Source organism: Pogoniulus pusillus, chromosome 15 (assembly GCF_015220805.1).
Source record: "Pogoniulus pusillus isolate bPogPus1 chromosome 15, bPogPus1.pri, whole genome shotgun sequence".
Lineage (NCBI taxonomy): Eukaryota > Metazoa > Chordata > Aves > Piciformes > Lybiidae > Pogoniulus > Pogoniulus pusillus.
The window spans coordinates 26,381,680-26,403,591 of record NC_087278.1 but is presented as its reverse complement, the minus strand read 5'-3'; the positions used below and the strand labels follow the sequence as shown (position 1 = coordinate 26,403,591).

General features: G+C 41.5%; 1 protein-coding gene and 1 pseudogene across 22 annotated transcripts in view; one reads left to right on the top strand and one right to left on the bottom strand.

Annotated features, from left to right (window-relative positions):
• The window catches only part of C2CD5 (C2 calcium dependent domain containing 5), a 68,220-nt gene extending 47,632 nt beyond the window's left edge, over positions 1 to 20,588 (top strand). For 15 of the 22 annotated variants that reach the window (XM_064155954.1, XM_064155950.1, XM_064155948.1 and 12 more), the window contains 13 exons: positions 568 to 732; positions 1,044 to 1,184; positions 1,413 to 1,476; positions 5,717 to 5,778; positions 7,959 to 8,057; positions 8,474 to 8,563; positions 9,332 to 9,419; positions 11,136 to 11,222; positions 12,824 to 12,874; positions 13,896 to 13,997; positions 14,824 to 15,014; positions 15,281 to 15,427; positions 16,686 to 20,588. In XM_064155954.1, coding sequence (XP_064012024.1) covers positions 568 to 732; positions 1,044 to 1,184; positions 1,413 to 1,476; positions 5,717 to 5,778; positions 7,959 to 8,057; positions 8,474 to 8,563; positions 9,332 to 9,419; positions 11,136 to 11,222; positions 12,824 to 12,874; positions 13,896 to 13,997; positions 14,824 to 15,014; positions 15,281 to 15,427; positions 16,686 to 16,817 — 1,419 coding nt within the window. In that variant the 3' untranslated portion in view covers positions 16,818 to 20,588. The remainder of the gene's footprint in view (positions 1 to 567; positions 733 to 1,043; positions 1,185 to 1,412; positions 1,477 to 5,716; positions 5,779 to 7,958; positions 8,058 to 8,473; positions 8,564 to 9,331; positions 9,420 to 11,135; positions 11,223 to 12,823; positions 12,875 to 13,895; positions 13,998 to 14,823; positions 15,015 to 15,280; positions 15,428 to 16,685) is intronic. The other 7 variants (XM_064155957.1, XM_064155941.1, XM_064155958.1 and 4 more) reach the window with 2 other exon arrangements.
• On the bottom strand, positions 18,299 to 20,045 carry LOC135182148 (spastin-like; annotated as a pseudogene).
• Positions 20,589 to 21,912: the final 1,324 nt, after the last annotated feature.

Sequence of the window (21,912 nt, the reverse complement as noted above, 5' to 3'; positions counted from 1 at the left end):
ATAAATATTTTGCTTGGTTCCCAGCTAGAGAAATATCTGTTGCTTATTCTTTGGTGGCACACAATAAATAATTGATAAATTAGATATGTCTTAGAGACAGTGAAGAAATGTTCATTAACAATATTTTCTACCCTCATCCTGTTGTCTGGAGTTAGAATAGTGAAGTATGCTGCTTCTTCCTGCATTACTGTGAGAGGATGCTTGGGTGATACTGACTGGTGTTTGCATGTTCTTTTGTCTGAACTGATGATCTCTTTTCTGTAAATAGAAATGGGATTGTCCCAAGTGTAAATGATTTGACCAAGTTTTAAATCCTTGAAGACATCACTTGTCTATTGCTTTTAGTTCATTCTTTGAAACTGTTTAGGTGGGAGCTCCTCCACAGAGAAGTTTGCTAAGAGAATAGTGTTTTTTTTCATATGAGAAAAGGAGAATTCCAGTTATTCTGGGAAGAGGTGGGGCTGTAATGCAGATGGCACAATGCTGTCCATTAGAGCATAAGCATTATGGAAAAGTTGTTATGGAAATGTTAGAAGTGCATGCTTATGTAATTGTCATTTTTCACAGTCTGCAACAGGTGTGTATCTAGCAGCTTTGCCAACACCTGGTGGTATTCAGATTGCTGGGAAGACTCCAAACGATGGCACTTACGAGCAGCACATATCTCACATGCAAAAGAAAATAAATGATACGATAGCAAAAAACAAGGAACTCTATGAGATTAACCCTCCAGTAAGTAAAGCCTTTATGCTCTTCAAAATAAAGCATCATATGTACTCAAGAATTCTTTTTCACTGAGTCATTTAGAACACACGTTGTATTTTTTTTTTGATGTAGACTCTTCTTACTGTGTTTTGGGAATCTCTGGGAATTTTCAGCCTTTTAAACCACCTATGCAAATCAATTTGTACTTTTTTAGATCTATTTCTCAGGAAAACTATCTTCAGAATGTTCTGATTCTTAGAAATGTTAGCAAAACTCTCTATAATTGAAATTATTTCTAAGCTACATTTGATAACTGTCAATTTTTTTATCCGTTTTAGGAGCTACCTGAAGAAATCATTGGGTCTCCTATTCCAGAGCCAAGACAACGTTCCAGATTATTAAGATCTCAATCAGAAAGCTCTGATGAAGTCACAGAACTAGACCTTTCACATGGGAAAAAGGATGCTTTTGTCTTGGAGGTGAGGAATGTTTTTATACTTCTTTTCCTGAACTCTAGATATAAAAGATGGAGAAGAATTCTCTGACTCAACTCCAGAGACAGTTCCTAAGTCGTGTAAGTTCTTCCATTTTATATCAGTACACATTAGCTGCTAGATAAAGATGCCTCAATGATGAAGTTTTTGCATCTTTCTGAAACATAGCACCGGAACACCACTATCATTTTTATTCATTATTCCCTTTTCCAGATTGATGATACAGATGCAATGGAAGATGTACATTCTTTACTGACAGATGTTCCACCACCTGCTGGTATGGCTAAAAACATGTTTTTTCTAGTTTTCACTCAAGACTGCAAGATGACAAAATAGACCAAGTTTTATTACAAAAAACAATTCAAGAGAAACAGTGGAAATGTTCTTGGGAGCATTAAGCTTTTATCAGATACACCTGTGAGAAACAAATAATTAAGCTTTTTATGGGGATTGTTTCTTACTGAAAACCAAAGTACAGACAGGATTTGTGTGGATTTTTTTGTAGCTCACTGTTTGTACTATTGGTGCAAATTTATTGTTGTTTCATATAACAATAGGATCCTCAATTGGATCTTTTCTGCTACTGGTTTCTGAAGATATTTAGTCTTTGTTTAATTGGTAGATTTCAGGGTCAATGAAAGCAAAAATACAGAGAACAGAGTGATCTTTTACTGCCATATAATGTGACGTGTTGCTGTTGTATTCCAAGAATGCTACTTGGCATTCTCCTTGGATCAGCAATAGCACAGCCAGCAGGAGTAGGGAAATGATGGTACCCTTGTACTTGGCATTGGTGAGGCCACACCTTGAGGTTTGTGTTCAGTTTTGGACACCTCAATATGAGAAAGATGTTAAGGGTCTGGAGAATGTGCAAAGAAGAGCAACTAAGCTGATGTAGGACCTAGGGAATGAGTCTGATGAAAAGCACATAAGGGAGCTAGGACTGTTTAGTTTGAGGAAGAGGAGGCTGAGGGGAGGGAGACCTTATTGCTTTCTACACCTGCCTGAAAAGACAATAGAGAGGTAGGTGCTGGTCTTTTCTCACAGGTAATTAGTGATAGAACAAGAAGGAATGACCTCAAGCTGCACCAGGGTATGTTTAGGCTGGACATGAGGGAATTTTTTGTCACTGAAAGAGTGGTCATGCATTGGAACAGGCTGCCCAGGAAAGCGGTTGAGTCAACATCCCTGGGTGTGGTGCTTAGAGATATGATTTAGTAATTAATGGTTTGGACCTGATGGCCTGAAGGGTCTTTTCCAACCAGAATGATTCTGTGAAAGTCAGCAATTTGCCCTTATGGCATCCTTGTTCAACAAATGAATTTGTATTTTCCTTGTTTTGTGATTTTGGCATACTGTCAATCTAAGTCTTTGTGTCCACTGCATTTGTGGTGTTCCCTGCTTAAAAAAAGCTCTTTGCATTTTGAGCCCATGTGTCTCTCTTTTTTGCATCAGGGTCTGTACTTGTATAAGAGTCAGCTTCTTTTGCTTCATTTGCATCAGCCACTTTTTTACTTGAGAAGAGGGAAGCACTGCTTGGTATCAGTCGTCTTTGTGCTTAGTTTGATTATATAGATGTCTGTTAGATCTGTCTTGGTGGAACTCCTGAATGTCAATAAGAGGCCAGTTGTAGTTGTCTGTTTTATGGAAATTGTTCAGTATATTGGTTGTCCTCATCCTTCCTCTCTTTATTTCCCTATTTCTTTTGTGCATGTTATCTGTTCCCTTCCTAGTAACATTGGTGTCAGTGTTTATAGCTTTGAGTATCGCTGAGCTCAGAAGTGACCTTGTGATATGTATCTGTTATTACCACCAAATCTTTTATTCCTCGTCAGTTATCCGTTGTTAGATCCTGCTGCAGTTGATTTTTTTTTTACCTTCACATTAAGAGCATCAGCAGTAACCTTGCTTTGTCTTCTTTTGGAGATAAGCTATGGATGTATTTGAAGCATATTATCCAGAATTACAAGAGACCCAAGTGTGAAAATTGAGCATTTATTTTGACCCTCTTATTCCAGTCTTATATTTTCTTTAATAGTACTCCATTCTACCCTTCAACATAGTAGTTGCTTTAAGAGTCCTTGATAAAGATTCTTATCAAGTGCTTTTTGATGTCTGAGGCAGACTGATGTCAGTCAGATGTTTTTAGTGTGCATTCTGCTTGGCAGCTTACTTAGAAAAGTGGTATCAGTTCCACTGCATTGTCTTGTTTTTTTCCATCTGCTCATAAACTCCATGAAACTCTGTGAAATAGATTCTCTGAGAGCATAGTAAAGGTGTCTGTACTAGGCAAGGTAGTAGGTCCCAGTCACCAAAACCACCTCACCAACTGAAGACTGAAAAAATTCTCTCTTCTTATACTACAATAATGTGAAGTTCAAGTTCAATGCTGACTAGTCAGCTGCTTCATTTTTTGCATTTCCTGTTATTTATGTCAATGCTTATTATTCATTTGCCTGTCAATTCAATATCTCTGTTTTAAGACAAGTTCTCTGATGGAAAATAAGCAAAGGACTGGTTTTCCACAGATGTGAAAAGTTAATGCTGCTGTGGTGAGCAATGATATGAAAGAGCCTAACTGTGTTATCATCACTGCATATTTTTATATCCCATTTGACTGTGGAACAAGATTGCTGCTTTTGATATTCTGAAATAAAATCTATTAATATTTATATTTTCCACAAGCTGCTACACAGTTGTAGGTTATTTGGTGCCTTTTCAGAGTTTTTCTTTGTGCCAATTCAGCCTTATCTTCAGATTTTTGACATTGCCTATTTGTCTTTCTAACTTTTTATTATTTTTACCCCCTTTTACCCCCCACCACGTCTCTGTTAGTAAGCAGTAGATATTTCCAGTTTAGATATTATCTTTAAAGCATCTCTATGCTATCTGTCAAATGTTTTATCTCCCTGTCACACCTTCTTGATTCCTTATTTGTGTGTAGTTTGTGTATTAGAGACTGGGCAAAGCAGGAGTGGATTTTAAGTGTTTGCCCTTCCTACAAGAATACTTAAGTGTGTCTTGGTCAGAGCTAAAAACAGAATCATAGAATGGCTTGGGTTCGAAGGGACCTCCAAAGGTCATCTAGTTGAACCTCCCCTGCATTCAGCAGGGCCATCCTCCACTAGATCAACTTACTCACAGCCCTGTTCAGCCTGACATTGAATATCTTCAGGGACACAGCCTCAGCCACCTTCCTGGGCAACCTGCTGCAGTGTGCCACCACCCTCATGGTGCAGGACCAGAACTTGTTCTCAACATCTGATCTAAATCTGCTTTTCTCTCGTTTCAAACCATTGTGCCTCATCCTGTCCCCGCAGGCCTTTGGAAACAGTTCCTCTGCAGCCTTCTTATAGGTACTGTAAGGCCGCTATTAGGTCTACCCGGAGCTGCCTGTTCTTCAGCTGAGCAACCCCACTCCCTCAGCCTGTCTTTGTTGGAGAGGTTTTCCAGCCTCCTTATCATCTTTGTGGCCCTCCTGTGGACCCACTCCATCAGGTCCATGTCGTTGCTGTGCTGAAGGCTTCAGAGCTGGATGCAGTACCTCAGATGAGGTCTCACTAGAGCAGAGCAAAGTGGCAGAATCACCTCTCTTTATCTGCTGGCCACACTTCTTTTGATGCAGACCAAGATGCCGTCTGCCTTCTGGGCTACAAGTGCGTGTTGTTGGCTCAAGTCCAGCTTCTTAGCCACCAGAACTTTCAAGTTCTGTTCTGCAGGGCCTGTTACCTATCATTTCACCCCCCAGACTGTATTGATAATGATCGTTCCAGCTCAGGTGCAGGATCCTGCACTTGCTCTTGTTGAAACTCACAAAGTTCACCTGGGCCCAGCTCTCCAGTTTGGTCCTTCTGGATGTCAGACATCCTTTTGCTTTAGCATATCTGACAGCACCACTCAGCTTAGTGTCATCTGCAAACTTTCTGATGGATCCCAATATCTGTATCCTCAATGAAAGTATTAAACAGTACTGATTGCAGTACAGACCCCTGAGGGGACACTACTTGTCACTCCTGTCGCTACCTCAGGCCTTAATGAACACTTAGTGTATCTTGTTTAGAGCTAAAAATATTCTGTGAATGTGCCTCCCTGCTCAGGATCAGCTAGTCAAGGTTTTCCACTTGTGGATTCTACGAAGAGCAGCTCTGTGAAGCAGTTAGGGAGCTTGTCTTAGCATCAGAAGACACCATTCTCCACGGGGAGCAGCTGTCACTGCTGGATTTCATGCTATTGTAGCCTCTGTCACATAATGGCATTTTTTGCCCTGCTTTTTAATTTGTTCCATCTTTCCTATCCATCACTGTGGTATGAGTAGCAGAAACTTTGTTTCTTTTGTATGCAACGCTTAAGATGGGGTGTGAGTTTTGAGTGTTGATCTTAATTGGCTATGTTACCCAGTATTTAAAAAGATGAGACAAAATAGTTGCAAAACACCAAGTAAGCTCAACTATGCTTCTCTAAATGCATTGTTATATGTCAGACTGCAGCACAGATTTGCTGAAATATTTTCTTTCCAGGTTTTTACAGCTGCAACACAGAAATTATGCCTGGGATAAATAACTGGACACCAGAAATACAAGTAAGGTTACTCAAAGAAAATTAAACCTTTTGTTCCAAACTGTGTTGAAATAGGTTGTGGTAATTTAAATACATATTCAATCTGCTGCTTTTGAAAGTTAAAATAAAAGAATGCTCCTGTCTTAGAAAGAAAATGTGGCATTTTGGGGAGAAATAGAGAGAAAAATGAGAACCTCTTTGTGGTTTGTTTGGTTGTAGGTTTTTTGATTCTGTTACATAACAGAGAACCTAATACAACAAAAAAGTAGCAAATAGTTGAAGTAAATATGAACTTTAAGGTTTGGGGCATTTCTAAGGGCTTGGCTAGATTTTTGAAGTCAAGCTAGGAGCAGGTGTTGATCTGTTGGAAGGTAGGAGAGCCCTGCAGAGGGACCTGGACAGGCTGGATGGGTGGGCAGAGGCCAATGGGATGAGATTGAACAAGGCCAAGTGCAAGGTTCAGCACTTTGGCCACAACAACCCCAAGCAGCACTATAGGCTGGGGACTGAGTGGCTGGAGAGCAGCCAGGAGGAAAGGGACCTGGGGGTACTGATAGATAGTAAGCTGAAGATGAGCCAGCAGTGTGCCCAGGTGGCCAAGAGAGCCAATGGCATCCTGGCCTGCATCAGGAACAGTGTGGCCAGTAGGACAAGGGAGGTTATTCTGCCCCTGTACTCAGCACTGGTAAGGCCACACCTTGAGTACTGTGTCCAGTTCTGGGCCCCTCAATTCAAGAGAGATGTTGAGGTGCTGGAAGGTGTCCAGAGAAGGGCAACAAAGCTGGTGAGGGGCCTGGAGCACAAATCCTATGAGGAGAGGTTGAGGGAGCTGGGCCTGTTTAGCCTGGAGAAGAGGAGGCTCAGGGGTGATCTTATTACTGCCTACAACTACCTGAAGGGACATTGTAGCCAGGTGGGGGGTGGCCTCTTCTCCCAGGCAACCAGCAACTGAACAAGGGGACACAGTCTCAAGTTGTGCCAGGGGAAAGTATAGGCTGGATGTTAGGAGGAAGTTGTTGGCAGAGAGAGTGATTGGCATTGGAATGGGCTGCCCAGGGAGGTGGTGGAGGCACCGTCCCTGGGGGTCTTCAAGAAAAGCCTGGATGAGGCACTTAGTGCCATGGTCTAGTTGATTGGATAGGGCTGGGTGCTAGGTTGGACTGGATGATCTTGGAGGTCTCTTCCAGCCTGGTTGATTCTATGATTCTATGATTCTAAAGAAACAAATTGACTTGTGTTACTTAGCATGAGATGAATATGATACCATTAATAGGTTAAGGTAAGCATTAAATAAAGGCAGTCTGGTTAGTATAGAAGAATTCCATGTATAATTGTTGAAACATTTTGATCGTGTTTCTAAAAGCCAGTGAACTCTTGTGTAGAGTTCAAGGAGATTTCTATAAGTGAGCACAGTGCAAGGCTGGTTTTTGCAAAGGCTCAATTCAAACCTGAAAACAGTATCACTGTGCCAGCAGCATGCTCTCAGGTTGATGAGATTGCCTCTGTGTATGGCATTCCATTATGGTCTATATTATTTGACACAATTGAAATCCAGCATTTAGCAGTGCAGCAGGTAGAATGGGTCCTGTATGAAGCAAGTTAAAGGAATATTTAATAGCATGTTTAATATATTTGTATACATTAGTTCACAGAAAATCTGCCTTGTGTGTGTAAACACAGCTAACGAAGGATGTCCCTGCTGACTGCGGGGTGGGTTGGACTAGGTGACCTCTGGAGGTCCCTTCCAACTCAAAACATCATCAGGGTTTACAAATATGTAAAGGGTGAGTGCCAGGAGGATGGAGCCAGGCTCTTCTTGATAGTACCTGGTGATAGGACAAGAGGCAATGGGTGGAAGCTAAGGCATAGGAAGTTTCATTTAAACCTGAGGAGGAATTTTTTCCCTGTGAGGGTGACAGAACCCTGGAACAGGCTGCCCAGAGGAGTTGTGGAGTCTCCCTCTCTGGAGATACTCAAAACCCACCTGGACATGTTCCTGTGTGATCTGGTATAGGTGATCCTGCTCTGGCAGGGGGGTTAGACTAGGTGATCTTTCAGTGTCCCTTCCAGCCCCAGTCATTCTATGACTCTCCTGCCCCTTACTTAGCATGTTACACATTATTTACCTTCTTTATGGGTGTTGTGTTTTTAGTGTAACATAGAGACTTCATTTCTCAACAACTGTGTTTATTTCTCATTCAGATGTTCACAGCAGTAAGAGTATCCAGATTAAGCAATGTTAACCTCACAAATCAAACACTTAACAAGAACTTTAATGATCTCTGTGAGAATCTATTGAAGGTAAGAACCTTATTTCAATCATTTTTGATTACTTGTTCAAATAGAAGCAAAGCAAGTCAAGCTATACTGAAAATAATGCTTTCTTCAAAGTTCCATTTTGAAATTGGACTACAAAATGTCTGTAATAAGTTTATAAGCTGCTCAAAAGATAGTCATCCTTCTTACTATATTAAAAAATCCCAAACCTTTTTGAATCTCAGTGAATACTTTGGTAGTATGCTCTAGAAACAGAAATATAAAGCCTGCTGTAGAGTAGATTGTGTTATATCCTGACTTTTCACACCTCTAATTCTTCATGAAAAAAATAGATTTGATTAGGTGATTTCACTGTGCAAAGAGTTTTGATCTTTAATTGCTCTGAATTAAGCCATGCCTTTTTTTTTGGAGTAACACAAACCATGTCTTGTCTTCAACAGAGCTTGTATTTTAAACTACGCTCAATGGTTCCCTGCTGCCTTTGTCATGTAAATTTTACAGTTGCACTACCAGAGGATGAGATAGTTCAGGTAAGTAAAATGCTTCTTTTGACTTCCATATGCAGGCATGATAGCTTTGTCTTTTTATTAGCACCTGCTGCTCAGAGAAAACCAGCTTAGGATTTGATTTTCTGTTATGTCTGGTGACTTCTGAAGTAAACATAAGGCTGCATATTCTGCGAGGGAAAAGGATGACCTGTTGAGTTAACTGGTTTTGAGAACTGTGGGGCCACATTGGCATTTCACAAGCACAGAGCAGCTTAAGAGTCTTTCTGGTTGAATAGGAAATGAAAAGCCCTCACTCGATAGCCATTAAAAGGTGTTACCACAAACACTACAAGAATATGGCACGTGAGTTTTCTGTGTGTGCTGTCATTGTAATTGTCTCATTTTTTTCGTGCTGTTTTAAGATGGCAAGAGGTGCTTCTGTCATGGGTTCAGTTGAATCCACTTGGGCAGGGGAGTGGTCGTTTTATCACTGGCTTCTGCTGCCACTTTTGCTGGGCTGTTCTGCAAAGCTAAGATAACTGTGCATTGTAAATGTCTTGTTGAACTCCTTATCTCAACCCAGGGCTTGCTGTGTTACTTCCCCTCCCAATGTGTGTGTGAGGAGCTAGCTTGTGAGAGCTGGCTCTGTTAACCCAAGGTGACTTCATTGCTTTTAAAGAAAATATTTTGTTTGGGAGTATAGCATCCTTCTTGTGCTCAATAAAGCTTTTCTTTCTCTCTCTTACAAATAAAGCAATAATGAGATTTTGTGATTGCTTTACTAATATACCATACATTTCTGATTTACAGATTGCAGTTACAGCTGTTGCAATTACATATGACAAAAACCAAGCATTACAAACCAACAAAGCCCCAGCAGAAAAATCACAGCAAAGAGGTAAATGTTGTGAGATAAAAAAGAGAAGAAAAGTATGATCTTAGTTTTGTACCCAGTACCCACTGAATCTACATATTTCAGATGCATATGCTCACTTTTGCAGGGATGTTCAATAAATTTGTGAAGCTGTAACACACCTTAGAGCAGCCTTCCAGTACCTGAAGGAGAGTACAAGAAAGCCAAGAAGGGATTTTTTACAATGGCTTGTAGTGAAAGGATGAGAGAGAGTGGATTGAGTAGGGCAGATGTAGACTGGAGATCAGGAAGAAATTCTTTCCAGTGAGAGTGATGAGACACTGGAACAGGTTCCCCAGGGAGGTAGTGAATACCTGGAGGTGTTCGAGGCCAGGCTGGATGATGCCTTGAGCAACCAGGTCTAATGGAAGGTGTCCCTGCCCATGGCAGAGGGATGGATCTCAAGCTCCCTTCCAACCCAAACCATGCTATGAACACAGATTTTTTTTCTGAGTTCATATATGTGAATTAATTACTTAATTCATATGAACTCATTCATATATATTAACGTACAAAGTATTAGACATTGTTTTGCATAATCTACAAACTTGCTGTAACAGGAGAAAAAGTTTGCTATCTCCTTATTCTATGGACTATCTTTCCTTAAATATTTTTCTTTAAAACATGAGTGTAACAGATGACAGCCTTTCCATTGTATTTTGAAATGCCATGTAAGTTGTTAGATTCATTGAACTGTTCAGGTTGAAAAGGGCGTTGAAGATCATCTAGTTCCAAAACTCCTGGGCCAGGACCCTTCCACTAGATCAGATTGCTCAAGGCCTCATCCAGCCTGACCTTGAACACTTCCACACTCTGAGCAACCTTTTCCAGTGTCTTACCACCCTCACCATAATGAATTTCTTCCTCAACTCCAGTCTAAATCTGCCCTCCTGCTCAGGCTTCAAGGCATTCCCTCTCATCCTGTGATTACGAATTCTTGTCAGAAGTCCCTTCCCGGCATTCTTGTAGGCCCCCTTCAAGTGCTGGATTGCAGCTCTAAACTCTTCCTGGAGCCTTCTTTTCTCCAGGCTGAAGTATTAGAGAATACTTTTTATAATGAAGTGGCAAATTTTGTCCTTACTTCAAGAAGGCAGCAAATAAATGATTCATAATACTTCAAAAAGCATTCCCCAAACCCTGAAGTAGGTCAGTAATATTTTTGGAGATGAGTGAAACATGGAACATGATGCAGGAAATCGAGGATGCTACTGCAATCTGCATGTGTCATCTTGCTAGCAAAGCACCAGAAATGTGTGTATGGAATCTGGGTGTAGGAAATTAGAACTTTGAAAATACTCCATTCTGAAGAATGGGATTGGGTAGTAGAGCAGAACCACAGGTTTCTAAAATGTGAGTTTCTTCAATGGTTTTCTTTCATGTGAAATAAATGAAATGTTACATCCTACCCTAATGTAGATCGAACTCGGGTCCAACTGCAGAGTCAAATCGAAAATGCATGAATTGACTTAATTTCTTTTCCTGAAAATCAAGTCCTGTTCAGTGAAGCACAGATTCTGTTCAAATTTTCAGCAGGATTTGTTGTCAGACACCTCACTGTTACTACAGACCTGCATCACTGGATACATATGCTTAAAAAAAAATCTATTCCAATTGACTCCATTGAATCTGTAGTGCTTGTGATTACTGTCAAATCTTATTTCGGGGGTTAATTATCTCTTGGGTATGTTTTCTTTGTTGAAGCATCAACAGACAATGAAGAACAGCTGCAGTTTCCACTGGAACTTTACTCTGATCCCCTTGCTTCTCAACCATTCTCACCAGCTAAAGGTCCGTTAAATGGAAGAATGCTGAACTGTTGTTTTCTGCTGATTAAGAGTTCTGCTCTTTCGCTCTTGCAGTACCTTTGATATGCTTTCAATATTCTTTGCTGCTTAAGAATAATGGGTGTTCACTCTGAAAATCAAGTTTGAGAGGCACAGAAGATGGTTTGGCTAATCATTAGGTCTATATTCTTTTGTAGATTACCTGTAGTTCTTCTGTCTTTGCACATAGAATATTGGAAATGTTGCAAACCACTTGGTGTTGAGTGTTGGTAGATTCAAAAAGAACTTCAAATCGTTTAATAATTAGGCTTGCCTCTTACTGCCTTTCATCTGTAGATGGCCTTATAAAAGCTCCATGTATTGTCAGCTTCAAATAATTAATCTCATCATTTTCATGGTAGGAAATAATGTATCAAATACTGACTGTTGAGCTGAGCATAATTCCATGCAGCTTTATGTTTGTAGGCTTTTGTAAGTTGAGGGGAGCCTAAGCTTTCGTAGTGAATAATTTGTACAGTGCACCACATTTTAGTTATTAAACAGTAGCTTTATTTCACCCAAGGTAGAGCTGTATTCAAGAATGCTTGTCACAATTCTGTGACTCTGCTAAATATCAGCTCATCATTGAACTCACTTGTCTTTACTTCTGACTTTATTGTAGACACTCACCAAATCTACACACCAAAATGACTAGTGATAGAAAATTTAGCATTTATGAATTACTGTAGCTGTTTCACTAAAATGTTTCAGAGCTCCCTTTTTTGCCCATTACCTAAGTTGCATAAAGGAGGGTGCCTACCCCACTTGGTTTTGCAGAGGTCAGTTTCATTTCAGCAATAACATTCTCAACCTTGAGGGGTGTGTGTTTGTTTTTATGCATTTACGAGTGCATAACGTTGAATTGGTCACATTACCATATGTTAACTTCTGATTTTTAAAAAGAAATTATGTTTTTTTCAGTTACTAGGCTCTGCTGCTTGCATAATGGGCACTGACCAGCAGAGGGTAGCCTGTTCATGTGCATATGACTTCTCCTGCTGCTCTTCACATTCCATATTGTACTGCATTATTACTTTGAATGTTTTCAACTAGGCAATTATTGAATCTGTCATTTCTTCACAAGTAGATTTGAGGTTTCATTGTAGTTACATTTAGAGCTTATGGAATATATTAATTCTTTTTATGTAGTTCTCTGCAAGATTTTTTAAAATCTTTGTATGCAGCCTTATACAGTATTGACCTTTAGTAAATGGTAATATAATTTGCAAGATGGATTTACACAGATTTACAGATTGCATTAGGGTGGAAGGGACTCTGAAAGGTCATCTTGTCCAACCCCCACTGCAGTCAACAGGGACACCTCCAACTAGATCAGGCTGCCCAGGGCCACATCGAGTCTGACCTTGAATGTCTCCAGTGGCAGGACCTCAACCAGGAAAGTCATTTATACCAATTTATTATGTGCTATCAAAGTACATAGTGTACTATATATAAGAAATTATTTCTCCTCTTTGACTCAAAAAATGTTTTTATAAGAAGATAGATGTCTTGTACTACATGACTCTGTCACATATTATCTGAGTGAAATTAATTTTGTCTCGTTAGAAGTCCTGGAGGGCACAAGTTCCCACACAGGTATTCCTGCTGCTCAGAGAGGTAAGTTTACCTAATTTAACCATATGCCAGAACAGAATGAGCATTCTTGGGATATTGGTATACTCTTTTTGGATGTGCCTTAATCCAGGAAGTGTTTACTAGTTAACTGAGAATGCATGCTCTGGTGTGGCTTAGTGATACCCAACAATTCTGATGTTGTCTTCAATTGCAAAAGTCAGATTTGTTAAAAACAGTGGCTCTCTGTCAGATAGATCACTTTATCTGACAAAAAAATGAATTTCCTCAGAGAGAGCTTTTTTGCTTGTCTTGATTTGAAGTTAGCATGTGTTCCTTCCGTTTCTTCCTTGTCCCGAAGAAACGGTGTTTGCAAAACATTTCTGTTCTTAAAAAAGATATGCAAACACCCCTGCAACTAATCCCAAAAGTCACAGCAGAAACAACTCTATTCCTCAGTGTAACGACAAGGAGATATGGGGGAGGGCATTGGAGGGGAGCTGCTAGGGGAAAGAGGGCAGCATTTGGTAAGGAAAATTTGTGTTTGAAACTGAGGTGTTGTTTCAGCTTGTGACTCTTACCCTCATTGCCAAAGGTTGGTGGTTTTTTTTTCCAGTCTGTAGGTTAGATGTTGATAAAAGAGAGTTAGGAAGCTTAACTTATGATCAGCAGCTCTTTGTGAGGAGAAGAATAGCAATGAAAAGTAAAATTAAACAAGGCTTAACTAAATTTGCAGAAGTTGGAAGTTCAAATGAGATTTAAAAAAACCCTAAAAAGGTAAATGTAGCTGAAGTCATTAATGACTGTATTTGCATGTTTTTCCAGTGATGACGTCCCAGTCAGGCAGTTGGTCCACAGTTGGGACATCACCAGAAATCGGTACACTGGTTTGGGCAAGTCCAAACCATACTGTAACTTCTCCTTTAAGCAGACCTGGAAAGGGATGTTTGTTCTCTCTCAGAGACAGATTAACTGCTTCCTCAAAAGGAGCATTGAGATGAGCAAGAGACATCATCCATATTTTTTTCTTTGTTTTTTTCTTTTGTTTTTCTGTCTGTGTTTTCAGCAACGTCAATTGATTACAGTTCCTTTGCAGACAGATGCAACAGCTGGATAGAGCTCATTAAACTGAAAGCTCAGACCATAAGGCGCGGATCAATTAAGACAAGTAGGCGGCTGTTTCTACCACGTTATGATAATCTGAGGCATATCTCTGATTTCCCAGTGGTGACCAGGGGAGTCTCCTGCCCAGCAGTAGTCTTGCAGATCACATGTAGAACCAGTCCCTGAGTGTGAAAACTGCCGACATTGTTCATGTCTTTGTAAGCCAATATAGGGTTGATGAACCAGCAAAAAGAGCGTTTTCTGTTCACCTAGTAAAAATCAGTTACCGATAAATGTGTACGCCTGCTCATGCTGTAACATCCACTGCATGGATGTAGGTGTAGGTGTGATTTTGGAAAAATTTTGTGTGAGAAGCAGGAAGCAATCACCAAGGTGACAGTCAAGGCAATGGTCACTAAATTAGCAAGTGGTGAGTTATTTTTCAGTAGTTCTTTGGCCACAGGTCTGCCTATCTTGCTTAAAAGTAGCAGAAATTAATACCTGTTTTAATGGAAAATGCTGCACTGGGGAAACACAACAACTTTCACACTTCCTATAATTTGTTCCTCCAGCAGAATCCGTGTTTCAGAATGTTGGCACATTTTCCTTTACCCTCACTTAAACCGACTGTTGTACGTGCAGCTCCTCGCCTCGATGTTTTCCTTTGCAGGAATGCCACTCTTCCAAAGCAGTTCCATTTCAGCTTTTTGTCCTCTTTTGCATGCCTTGCATGAGAATTGCCTTTCTCACGTGATATGGCTGAGCATCACAGGCAGCTGAATGTTGTCACCAAACTGTTTGGAAACCATAAAGAAGAATATTTTGTATTTTGAGGAACTAATCAGTCTTACCTGATAGTTACTTTTTCTTCTTGCTTCCCATCTCTTTAGCTGCCTCACTCGATAAAGCAAGTCCGTTGGCTGAGGGATACTTGCGGCACCGTTCTGTTCCATCATGCACCAACTCTACTGTCTCAGTTGTTAAGATGACACCACTCTCTTTTCTGCCTGGGGCAAAAATAACCAAATACCTTGGGATAATCAACATGTTTTTTATAAGAGAAACCACTTCTTTGCGTGAGGTGAGATGCCTGTCAGGGATTAGCAGTTGTTGTTAACCTTGGTAACTAAAGGCAAATACCTAAAGAGGTTTGACTGGAGGTATGACACAGGAGGAGAGTTTTTGTCACAGGAGGGTAGGTGATGACTAAGGATTAAATAGTCTGGTATATAGTTCAGTTTATGAAAGCATTCACAGGACCTCAGAATTCTGTACACATAAGCAAAATGTAAAGCATTTTATAGCTATAACCAACATCAAAAGTACTTTCTTTTTTTCCCATTTTAGGAGGGTGGTGTCAGTGGTTTTCTCCATGCTTTTATTGCTGAGGTGTTTGCCATGGTGAGAGCTCATGTTGCAGCTTTAGGGGGAAATGCTGTTGTCTCATACATAATGAAGCAGTGTGTTTTCATGGAGAATCCAAACAAAAATCAGGTAAATGATAATGTGAAGTAACAATGCTATTGCATGTACACTGGTACACATTTTATATACTGAAAAAGCAGCATCCCTGAGGAGCCATCCATGTCTGTATAACAGTTCTGGAGCTGTTGTCAGGTTTATTTAAATAAGCTGAAAACATTCCCAAACACCTGAGCTAACACAAGAGTATGAATATGAAGTTCATAAGTACCCAAATAGGTGAAAATACTAAGCTGGCTAGAATAAAGCAAATTACAAGAAACAGGAGACAACAGTGCTGAACTTAGTTAGCTTTTCTCATGTTGCACTGTTAAGATTTTCACCCTAACTCCATGCAAAAGTACTTGGATTGGCTGATATGAAATGCTACATTTTGGACTTAGAGACAAAACTTAGCTAATAAAGACAGAATGTGGATGGTCTGGTACTAGAAATGCTTTTGCTACTGCTTTGTACACAAGTACGGCTATGCCCACTTATTTCATTTGTGTTCTTAGCAGAATCTACATGTTTGATACACAAGTGAATAGAAAATAAAATATGGCAGAGATTGCCTTATTGGTAAAGTTGATGATAAACTCACCACGGGCCAGCAGTGGTCACTTGCAGCCCAGAAGGCCAAATATGTCCTGGGCTGCATCAGAAGTGTGACCAGCAGGATGCCCCTCTGCTGAGACCCCACCTGCATCACTGCCTCCAGTTCTGGTCCCCCCAGCATGAGAGGGACATGGAGATGCTGGAGCAGGTCCAGAGGAGTACCACAAAGATGATCAGAGATCTGGAGAATCTCCTTTATGAGGACAGGCTGAAAGAGTTGGTGTTAATCAGCCTGGAGAAAAGAAGACTGCAGAGACCTTAGAGCAGCTTTCAAGTACCTGAAGGGGGCCTACAAGAAAAAACAGGAAGGGACTTTTATGCAGAGGCTTGTAGTGATAGGACGAGAGGGAATGGATTGAAGCTTGAGGAGGCCAGATTGAGGCTGGAACAGGTTGCCCAGGGAGGTTGTGGATGCCTCATGCCTGGAAGTGTTCAGGGCCAGGTTGGATGAGGCCTTGAGTGACCTGTTTTAGTGGGAGGTGTCCCTGCCCATGGCAGGAGGCTTGGAACTGGATGATCTTTAAAGGTCCCTTTCAATCTAAACCATTTTATTAATCTATGAATCCTTCTGATCTGTTGACTCTAATGTGATCTGCACAGCTAAATGCAGATTGTCAGTAAACATAAAATGTGTTGCTGAATGTTTGCTCACTACATGTTGTCTTGTTTGCAGGCTCAGTGTTTGATAAATGTCAGCGGTGACGCAGTCATCTTTGTCCGTGAGTCCGAGTTAGAAATGTTCCCGGTACAACCTTCTACTGTTGTTTCCCAACCCACGAGTTCTGGAGGAGATGTCACAACATGAAGACAGAGAAAGCCAAATACAAAGATTATTTAAAATGTGGGAATGTTTAGGTTTGCATCTTCAAAATCAATGTCTCCCCCTAACAACTGTAGCCAAAGTTGAAGACAGTCACTCTGCCTTGTCCTTTATGTAATGGGTCAGGGGTGCTCTGATTCTGTTGTTATATTTACAGGCCCCTGTGAAACCCAGACAGTAAATAAAGTGCTGGTGTGAGTGTGTGGATTACAGTAGGTGGCATCACGTGGAACTGTGAAGGGAAACACCAGTTCTGTTGCATTTTTCAGCAGTTTGACAAGACCACAATAAGTTGAAATTTGGAACTGGTTTTGAGTTTGTGTGTTTGCTTCTCAGCTCAGTTTAAAAAGTAAACAAAGTTGGGGTGGGTTGCAGGTAACTGAGAGGCCTGCATTACTCAGCCTTTGCTGAAGGGCCAAGGGATTTGGGTGCAGGCTAAATAGAAACATGGACTCAAGTTTGGGCTTACCTTAGATCATAGAGAGAAGCACTAAAAAGTCAGTTGGAATTTCTGGACACTGAAGTCGTTGTCAGCAGTTTTGGAGCTGCTGGTTTATTTTTTTCTTAAAGCTATTACTATGCAGTGTGCTTTGGGTCAGTGTTTAAGCAGGAGTTCTTGTTGGGGTTGTGTTTAAAAAGTGCTAGACCATGATGCTGTCTTCCCAGTCATCCCTCTGGTTTAAAATAACAAAAGGACAAAAACCTGTCACATGTGTTTGGTGCTATTGGAAGATGTTCACTCCAAGACTGACAGAGCAGTTTATTTTTTTACTTATTTTTTAATGTTGTGATAAAACTGTTTTGAGACTCATTTTCTTCAGGCATGGCCTCTTGCAAGAGTGGCAGACAATCCTCCAGAAGTCACTTCTACAGACTCCTTTCTGTTTAACAAGTTGAAGTGTCTGTGAACATTAAGTCATGTTACAACTAAACAAAAAGATGACTAATAACTGACCAGCTGCTTTTTATGTTGTAAATAATCATAATCCCTCAGTGCTGTTCTTTCTTTCTGCATAGGGAAACTCTTTTATTTGGCACGGTAAGGATAAAAAACGTCAACAACCGAACCAAAGGTTGCAAAGCTTCAATTGTAAGTTAGTAGTTGTAAGGAAGGAAGCCAGACACCAATGGCATAGCAAAATTAAAACCAGACAATGCACACACAGCCTAAGGAAAAGGTTGTTCCCATGATCAGTATCATCAGAGCCTTCTACCTGCAACATAATACATACAATTATTGCTCAAATCGTAATCAGATTGCTGGAAATCTTATCTCAAGTTCTGTTGTGCTCTTACAGTGTGTAAAGCCTCACTAAATGATGAAGCTTTGATGAACACATTTCACACTGTAATTTTTTTATCATCTCATTCCATGCAGATACTTAAAGATCTGTAATGTCCTGTAAACTCTGTCTGCTTTCCAGTAGTCTGTACCGATTGCTCCTTCAGCACCACTGTGTTTCTCTTCAAGTAGCATTAAACACTGTGATGTCTCCAGAGTCCTTGTTCCAGCAAGTACATGCTTATGAGGTCTGAAAGCTCAAACTGTGCTTCATCTTCTTCAAAGTCTCTTCAAAGAAATCTGATGGTTTGCTATTTCTCATCTTGCTGGCAGACATGTGCTTCACCTTTCTGGCCCGAATTCTCCAACAGGCCTCAGCATTACATCTTTTGCTAATGTGGTTAAATCGCTTCCACCTGTCATTCCAGTTAGTTGTGCCAACTGGTTTTGTGTCAGTGGACTTCCTTGCTTGCTTAGAAGAGATTTTAACAGAACCAGTTGTGCTTCTTCATTTGGTAAAGACACATACCCATCTCTGAACAGCATTATCAAGCTCCTGTGGCCTGTTTGTTGCTCCCATCACAAGTATTCCGTCCTCTCCGAGAGACTGCACACCATCAAACTGTATTAAAAATTCTGGGTTTAGATGCCTGCTAGCATCATGTTCACCATCTCATCTTTCACACAGATGGCAATCAAATTAATCAATAAAAACTACAGAAGGCTGAAGTTTTCTGGCTGCTGCAGATAGAGCATGAACCAGTTTGTCCCCTTCACCCACATATTTTGAAGTTAGGCTTGCTGCACTTAAAGTAGCATTTAATTCTGCAGCAACTGTCTCGACCAGTACTGCCTTCCCATTTCCTGTTGGACCAAACAGCAGTAATCCACGTGCAGCAGTTGTAAGTCCTGTAAATAGGAGTAAGTAACTTCTAAGAGAAGGAAGGATAACAATTCCCTGCAAGGCTTGCTTAGCCAGCATTTGCCCTGCGATATCATCAAATCTTGCAGCTGGTCCACTATCAGCAACATCATTCAGGATAAAATTAGCAAGATTACTGTCTGCATTTCTGAATCTTTTCACTTCTTTTTTCAAGGAGCAGTGGAAAGCTTAATCTGTTGTTTTTAGCAGTAGCCTATGACTTGAAGCTGTAGGACTAGGTGTTGGTCTTGACACAGGTATCCCACTGCAGCGAGGTGTTCTGTGGTGACCTCAAAGGCCTGTGGATCCAGTTTTCACAACAGTTTTGGAGTGAGGAGGAGAGTTACTAGTATGTGTTAAGGGATCCTTCTGTTTTGGAACTGCTCCCCTTTCTGACTGGAGATGTCCCTTGCAGCATGTCAGGTTAGTACTGTCATTAGAGACCTCAGCCTGCAAAACTGCCTGCAGCTTCTCTGAAAAGCTGCAGGCAATTCTTGGCCATTGCCAAAATTCTCATCGTTTTAGCTGGCAGGCATGGAGTCCATTCACACTGATCACTGTGACCAGCTACTGAGAAAGCTGTTTCTTTTTTCCAGTTCTTCAATTCCTTATACCATTCAACAGTTCATTCCTTTTGTCCTGCTCTCTCATCCTCATTGATGTGCAGCACCATGGAGATGCACTCAAAGGCCTGCTTGTGACAGGCCTGCACTGGCTCGGGTGCCCCACTGGGCTTGGGAGCATCACCAGCCCTGGCCCTGCTGCCCTTAGTGGCCATAAGGGTGGCATGGGAGAGACACTTGCAGAGCCAAGCAAATAACAGGCCCAGCTGGAAAGCAACAAAGCAGGGCGAAGGCGGCAAAGAGCAGGTGCCACTGCTGCCATCACCCCCAGCTGGTGGCACAGGGGACCCTGGCCCAGGCAGTGAGGAGGGTGAGGCCCTGGCAGCTGGGAGTGCAGAGCTGGAGCTGGCTGAGCCCTTCCTCCCTCTGCCACTTGGAGAATTCATTCACCGCCATTGCCATCACCTGCTGCCAGGGACTGACAATAAGCTGTCTGGCCAGTTGGAGATCGTGTGCTTGTGCTGCTGATTACTACAAGTTGGTACTGGGTTTTGTTTGCGTGGTTTGGTTTGTTCTCTGGGGGGTTTTTTTGTTTGGTTTGGGATTTTTTTCTTTAATCATTTGGGTTTTTTGGTGGGTTTTTTTGTTGTCCTCAGGTGGTTGGTTGGGTTGGGTTGGGTTTGGGTTTTTTTCCCAGTACAATAGCTGGGAAACAAGGATACAGCAAAAGAAAGGAAATCTGTGATTTCCAGTAAATGAGAGATGGTGATATTTTAATGTAAAAAAAACCCAGATTGTGATTTGAAGATGCATTCTTACTTAATTCTGACAATACCAGACTTGGAACTTGAACAAATCTGTAAACTTGAATGTAAATATGCTGCTTAGTGTTGAAATTAAGCAACAGCATGATTATTTGTTCAAACGAATTATCTCATTGTAAATGAGCATGAAAAATCATTCTTGCACAATAAATTTTCTTTGTAAAATTGTCTTTCCTATGTGTGATGATTAAATATGTATGCTGGAGACATATGGATGATGTACATATTAAATATTTGCAGATGATCCCAAGCCACGTGGTGCAGTCGATGAGTCTGGAGGATGAGATGGGTGCCAGCCAGAGGGACCTGGACAGGCTGGAGAGATGGGCTGAGGAGAGTCACATGAGGCGCAATAATGCAAAGTGCAAGGTCCTGCACCTAGGTCAGGGCAATCCTGGTATCAGTCTAGACTGGGGGATGATGAGACTGAGAGCAGCCCTGCAGAAAAGGACTGCTCTCCTTTTCTGCAGGGCTGCTGGTGGATGACAAGCTCAATGTGAGCCAGCAATGGGCACTTGCAGCGCAGAAGTCCAATGGCATAGAATCATAGAATCATAGAATCAACCAGGTTGGAAGAGACCTCCAAGATCATCCAGTCCAACCTATCACCCAGCCCTATCCAGTCAACCAGACCATGGCACTAAGTGCCTCAGCCAGGCTTTTCTTGAAGACCCCCAGGGACGGTGCCTCCACCACCTCCCTGGGCAGCCCATTCCAATGGGAAATCACTCTCTCTGTGAAGAACTTCTTCCTAACATCCAGCCTATACTTTCCCCTGGCACAACTTGAGACTGTGTCCCCTTGTTCTATTGCTGGTTGCCTGGGAGAAGAGGCCACCCCCCCACCTGGCTACAATGCCCCTTCAGGTAGTTGTAGACAGTAATAAGATCACCCCTGAGCCTCCTCTTCTCCAGGCTAAACAGGCCCAGCTCCCTCAGCCTCTCCTCATAGGATTTGTGCTCCAGGCCCCTCACCAGCTTTGTTGCCCTTCTCTGGACATGTTCCAGCACCTCAACATCTTTCTTGAATTGAGGGGCCCAGAACTGGACACAGCACTCAAAAGAATTCTGCCTCTGCTTTGGTGAGATCTGGAGTACTGGGTCCAGTGAGTCCAGTGTTGGCCATGAAGGTGACTGTGAAGATGACTTGTTTCTACAAGGACAGGCTGAGATTGTTCAGCTCGGAGAAGAGAAGGCTTCCTAGTGAGTACGCTAAGGGTGGGTAGGAGGCTCTGGGGCATAATGTAGACAGGACAATTGATCCACATGGACTGCAAGGATATCCCATACCATGCAGTACTTTGCCCAGCAGTAAGCCTAGGAAGAGGTTTGCCAGGGGTTGCAGTTGAAAAGCAACTGCTTTTTGTATCACCTGTTTGTTCTATCTTTTTCTCTTACTAAACTGTCTGTTGTGGGTTCTGGCTTTGTTCAGGTTTGGGTTTTTTTGCTGTTGTTGAGTTTTTGTTTTTTCTCATTAAAGTAACTCTTTG